This window comes from Ambystoma mexicanum, chromosome 2q (genome assembly GCF_040938575.1).
Source record: "Ambystoma mexicanum isolate Mex_15411 chromosome 2q, UKY_AmexF1_1, whole genome shotgun sequence".
Lineage (NCBI taxonomy): Eukaryota > Metazoa > Chordata > Amphibia > Caudata > Ambystomatidae > Ambystoma > Ambystoma mexicanum.
In genome coordinates, this window is record NC_090924.1 from 630,534,021 (window position 1) to 630,540,020 (window position 6,000).

Genomic DNA, 6,000 nt, shown 5'->3' on the forward strand with positions numbered 1-6,000 from the left:
TGCAACAAAGTGGTACTGGCAAAATTCCTCACAAGAAGCTCTCTCTCTCCTTCTGTGATTATGTCAATTTCAAAGAACCCTTGTGTTGAACATATTCCTGAGTAGTAGAAATTGACTAGGGCTATGGAAATGTTCAGAATAAAGATGCAAAGAAAAACCACATTTGTAAAGTGACATCCAAGAAAAATTAACCCACGTGTAAAATGGTGCTTTTGCCAAGCAGGAAAATGCCTTTGGAAAGTGAATTATCAAAATGATGCCATGTGCTTGCACAGAAATGTGCTGGAAGATGGGGGTTTGCTCTAAAATATACACGATATGTACTCCCAAAAAGACTTGGGTTCTGTTTAAAGAAAGGAAAAAATAAATAAATGAAATTACTTTGAGACCAGCAGAAATGGTTTGGCAGGCACTGGCTTCAAAGAACCCTGCCTCCCCTGGGAACAGAATTACCTTTCCCAAGTGGACCAGTCCCTGGGCACATGAAAGGGGCGAAGGTGTGGGATGTGGCGACCTCGTCAGACTTCCTGGCGTTTCTCCAGCCAAGAACAATGGATCAGGGGGACTGGCCTTGTCACGGGCAAGTGTGAATTCCTGGCGACACCGCTCTTCAGCTGCATTTTTGATATGAAAGTGTTTATTTCAGTAACCTAAATAAACAGTAATATGAAATTATGACTGTTTAAATGTCATAATACAAAGACATTGTAGGTTCTTCCGACATGTTGTGGATGCAAATGGCAGTAGAATGTCATTTCTGGGGAGAGTGTACACGGTACAGTTTTGAAAATTAATGCTAACATGCCCAGTGATAATACATATATATGTAGACAATTGTATAATTTTAGGTGAAATGTTTTCCATGGAAATGGGAAAAGATTGCCAGAATGATGAAACAATATCGCACAAACTTGGCGTTTGGACAGAAAGGTCCCTTGTGAAATAGGGAATCTGCCTATCTAATTTTCCTGATAATGACATTTGTAAATATAATGTTTTGCTCCATAACTGATTTTGGCTAAAGTAACTTGGTAGAACAAAGCACATTGTAAAAACACACACAATATAAGTGAGTCACTTCCTTCAGTCCAATCTGCGGACAGGGAGGCGGCGACATGCACAGGCTGACCTATCCAATTCTTAGAGGTAGGTCTAGCTTAGTTCTGCCCACATCGTAAAAATCCTCTGATGTCATCCGGCCTTTATAAAATAAGGAAGTTTAGGGGGGGGGGGGGAGTGAGGACATTCAAAAATCCAAGATTCAAGAAAATCCTGCATTCATAAATTAACATCCAGGGATCCAAACATTCCACATTCACCCTGCAAGAATCCAGATTCCAGTGCCGGGCCAGGGGAAGCTGAGAGCAGATCCAGGCAGAACCTCTTACCCACGCTGAAGCTCCAATTCAGAATTAAACCCTACAAAAATTGCAATAATTCAGGGAGAAAGGCTGTGGAACCATTTTTGGGATTATCCAGCGACCAGACCGTCTTTTGCCCCGCTCCGTGTTTTGCCCAGCTGATGCACCTCGCTGACTACAGTGACCAGATTAGGCCCAGCTGTCCCCTCCAGGAAAGCCTGCCGCTGCGCAGTGACGAGATCTTGCCTTGCTGTCCAGAAACCCGGTTTGCTGTCCAAACTACCCCATTCAAGTGCTTGTTGTAAGTATCACCCTTCCGCAGTAACCAAAAAGCTGCATCCTTTGCTCTGTTACCTCGCCATTTGTCAAACCCTGTAAATACCCTAGTAAATTCTTAAATTGTCATCCTGTCCTTAGGAAAATTAGTACTAATCTCCATGTGTTAGCACAATTCTTTCCAAACCATCTCTCTCCGTTGTGTAAGTTCTTAGTACTATTTTGAATAATTTAATTAATTCCCATATAGAGCTGAACGCAGTTGCCATTGCAAGTAACCTCCTCACATTCTTTCTTTAACAATCTAGTCACTAAAATATAGCTCAGTAAAAGAAATCACTTTACTAACAAAACCGAGTAGTCCCGTGAAATTGTTCCCGTTGAACAACCGAGTTTCCCTTCCCTTTAAGAATTCGTACAGTTATCCTTTCTCTTTCATATCATATCTGTTATGTGCCTTTGTACCTTAGCATTAAAACCGCATTCCGATTTTGTCGGCTTATCTCATTTTCCACACCGTTTTGCTGTTTAAACCCCTGAAATGTAGAAATTGCAATTTTGCCACGTGATTCTTGCTGCACTGTCTTTATTCCAAAGTCAATTTTCTAAACTGTATGCCTGTTAGTACATTGCCTTGTAGCTTGTGAATTTTCTTGCCTCGTTAGTACAGCCACACACATTCTTGCCTCATTCTTTCAACCGCATATATAAAACAACTGTTTAGTAATTCCGAGTGCCATTTTACTCAATTTTCAAGGGAGCTCCCATTTAGGGGTGGTAGGTCGGATTTTCAATCCGATTTTGCATAGTATACCTGACTCTTTGCTACTCCTCTCCGCCCACACAAAATTTGGTTAACAGAGGTTTGAGGGGGTATTGCAGGGGGAATGCTTAACTGTGGTGCCATTTAAAAGCACTACCCCAAAAATAATTTTGCTTTCTTTCAATTGTCCATTGTGTCTCCTGTGCTAGAAGGTTAAACTAAGTGTATTCTATTATGTTCCTATGTAATTATCACCACACTGGTGATTGCTGCCCTATATTGAATGTGTTTGATTTCTATTCAAAATTAAAATAAAATAAATATTTCATTATTACACCTGCCTGGTTCATGGTCCATTGCGACATGGGGTGTACGTTAAGGGGGGTGTGAGACAGGTTGGCTGCCTTCTCAAAGCTGAATCCAAATTCATAAATTTAAAAAGCATTTTGATTGTGCGCTGCATCCCTGGCAAGCCAATGGAATGATTGAGAAGTTCATGGGGAGTTCAAAGAAAGTGCTTTAACAAAATGAGCTCAGCCAGATGTCATTAAATAAAGCGGTGTGCCACATGCTCCGGGATTACAGAAATTCCACGAACATGATAACGGGAAGGTGCCCATCTGAGCTGGTATTTCAAAGAAAAGTGAGAACGCGACTTCCTCACAGAGAAGAGCCTCGGGAGAATGACCTCATGACACTTCAGGCAGAGGATGCAGCAAAGAAACGTGAAATGAAAAGATATGCTGATGACAGAGAGCAAAGTCTTCTACATGTCAAACAAGGTGCTTGTATGTCGGAAATATGGAGACATCGTGCTCGTGTGTCAGAAACAAGTACGAAAATCGGAGTCAAGGTTTGATCCAGAGAAATTAGTAATCACCCAGATCAAGGGATCCATGGTGACTGCCCGATCCCTGGGCAGGGTGATCAACCGGAACGTGTCACAATTCAAGCTTTATCATGAGGGAGAGAAGGAGCATGATAGAGAGGAGAACAATGAAGAAGGCAAGCAAGACGGGTCAAGAAATGATGATGCAGGCTCAAATGAGCCTGGACCCGCAATGGCGATGTCAGCAAGACCAAAGCGATGTATCACAAGAGGTTGATTGAAATTCTTTTAAATTGAACTGCGAGTACGGTGGTTTGTTTTGCCCGAGAGGGAAAGATGTCATGTCCGGGAAGGACCCGATAATGCAGCGTGATGAGGAGCTTTGTCATGCTGGACGGAACCAATAGGAACGCACGCCCTCGCGCGTGCACTTTAGGGTTTTGCCACATTTGTCATCAGAAAGAGAGAAATTAAATAAAGACACTTCTTTCTCTCTGTCTATGTGTCCCCCCCATTTTGGCACGCTGCTGCGCAGCAACATCTGGGGAAAACAAGGGCCCCATAGAAGGGAAACACAAAAGGCACCACCATATGCATCCTCTTCTATCAACCCCAACACACCCTTTAACAGCCTTCGCTCTGCCTCCTCCACCACCAAATGGCAACTCTCGCTTCTGCTCTTTCACTCTTCTTGCTCTTCTTACTTGGAACTCCCTCCCCTCTGCAAATCGAAACACAGTCTACATTGATGCATCAAAACAAATTAAAAGCCCACCTCCTGGCTTCTGAACTATACTCTTGACTCACCTCTCCAGCCTTACTACTACACCTTTCCTCGCCACTAACTTGCCACTTACCTCTCTTTTCCCTACTACACTAGCACTTAATAATTTGAGGTCAGAGCTCATGTTTAGTTGGCCGGACTGCCTATCCATTGACAATTACTTGTCCTAATTACGTCCACTGTATTGTTCCCGGTATCTGTGCAATATACCCCTTCTCATCCTCAGTCATCATGCCACTCAAACTCTCCCCATTATAAGAGACTCACTGCCTCCGGTTTCTAACATTTGCACGCTCCTGTGTGACCATAAGTGCTTATTTCTTACATGGATGTATGCTAAATCAAATACATACTTATTGGTTTACCAAGAACTGATTAACGTTATTAAATTATGAAGCACATTATTTATATACAGTTGAGATATTTGATTAACAGGAAGGATAAACAAGAACAAATAATTTAACACTGCTGCTTTAATTGAAAAGTTACGTATTGAATGTAGAAGGGGAAGTGCTGAAACTTGTGGAATGTGAACTTACCATCAACTCTTACCAGCTTACGCAAATGACGTTAGAAACCATACTGGGGTTCACTGCCAGCTCCCCATTGCATTGTGCCATCAGTAACAAGGGCAACTGAAATAACAATAGACAGGACGTTAGTTCACAACCAACATGACCCGTTCCAATCTGTATGTGCCAGTAATATTGTTTTTTCTTCTTTGCATTCTGGGACTTGTAGTCCGAATTTTATAATGGGAAAAGCTGAACTACAAGTCCCAGAAAGCAAACAAGAAAAAAAAAGGAAGACACACACCCACACCACAGACTGAGGTCAAGGCATTTAGATAAGCATCTGCTTTTATATTTTGTAATGCCCTACCAATCGCATAACAAACATGCTTTGGATACTTACCGCTGAAACGTGTTTCTGTACAAGTGGACCACAACGATTTCGTCGAGAACCGGCTGCAGCTCATACTTTTCACTCGCCATGCTGGCCCCGCCCTCCACCTAAGTCTGAAGTAACTCACCCTGTATGTGACGCGGACGTATCTCTCCGAACGCGGGATAATTCGTGTCGAAAGGGGCAGAGCTGGCTGGGCACTGCGACAACACACCAAAACCGACGCCTTCCTTGTCACACATGTACGGTACAGACATTAAACTGAAAGCTCGGCCAATAACTTGGACTTTCGGCGGGAAACTGTGCACTGCAGCACAACCGTGCGTGTAGCCGTGAGAGAGAGGGAAAACCTGCACTGGAATCTCTCTGACTTAGCCGGGGATGTGGCTCTTTCGTACTTGTGTAGTTTACATGGTCTGCACTAACAGTTAGACAGCGCGCGCACCTTTGGCTCATACACGATTAAGTATCTTGTAGCCTTTTTATGAACATGATTTGAAAATAAAGTAGATGTATATTTTGTACTGAATTTAGGGCATACTTGCAACATACATGCAAACATTCTGAAGCATCTGGGAGGAAGATTTTGTCAGAGAAATACATTTTCCCACAGGAATTAATTGGCTTTAGAATTATTTAGACGGCAGAAAGTGAAAAATATAAAATTTTTCCATGAAAAGTCAGGAGTTTCCCCACCTAAATCGGGATGGCTGGCATTTATGATGTCAACGTGCCCTATACAGACTGGTTAAAGGGGAGAGATTATTTGAAAATAATGCATGATGAAGAGCTACAGACGTTTATATGAAGGAGCAACATAGATTTTCTATTACAAATGTTGCTTCTTGTGATAAGCTCTGACAGGGGCTCTGAACACTCCCCACTTTTTAAATTTGACGAAGCCAGCTTTGCCCAAGAATGCCCCCATTGCATGGGCTTTTGTATGGATGTAAGCATACACTTTAATTCAGCTCATGGGCTGCTCTGCACCAAACTAGCAGGTGTTGTGTTTGTCGATGGTGTGGGGTCGGGGGGAGGGTGGCCTGGGCCGTCGATCCAGGAAAGCCTGGAGTAACATGGC

General features: G+C 42.8%; 1 protein-coding gene across 4 annotated transcripts in view; it reads right to left on the reverse strand.

The window, feature by feature from the left end:
* The window catches only part of RMI2 (RecQ mediated genome instability 2), a 78,129-nt gene extending 72,852 nt beyond the window's left edge, over positions 1–5,277 (reverse strand). For 2 of the 4 annotated variants that reach the window (XM_069647800.1, XM_069647802.1), the window contains exons 1-2: positions 4,929–5,036; positions 4,553–4,648 (exon numbers count right to left, since the gene is read on the reverse strand). In XM_069647800.1, the coding sequence (XP_069503901.1) occupies positions 4,553–4,555 (3 nt within the window). In that variant the 5' untranslated portion in view covers positions 4,556–4,648; positions 4,929–5,036. The other 2 variants (XM_069647801.1, XM_069647799.1) reach the window with 2 other exon arrangements.
* Between the last annotated feature and the right edge of the window lie 723 nt (positions 5,278–6,000).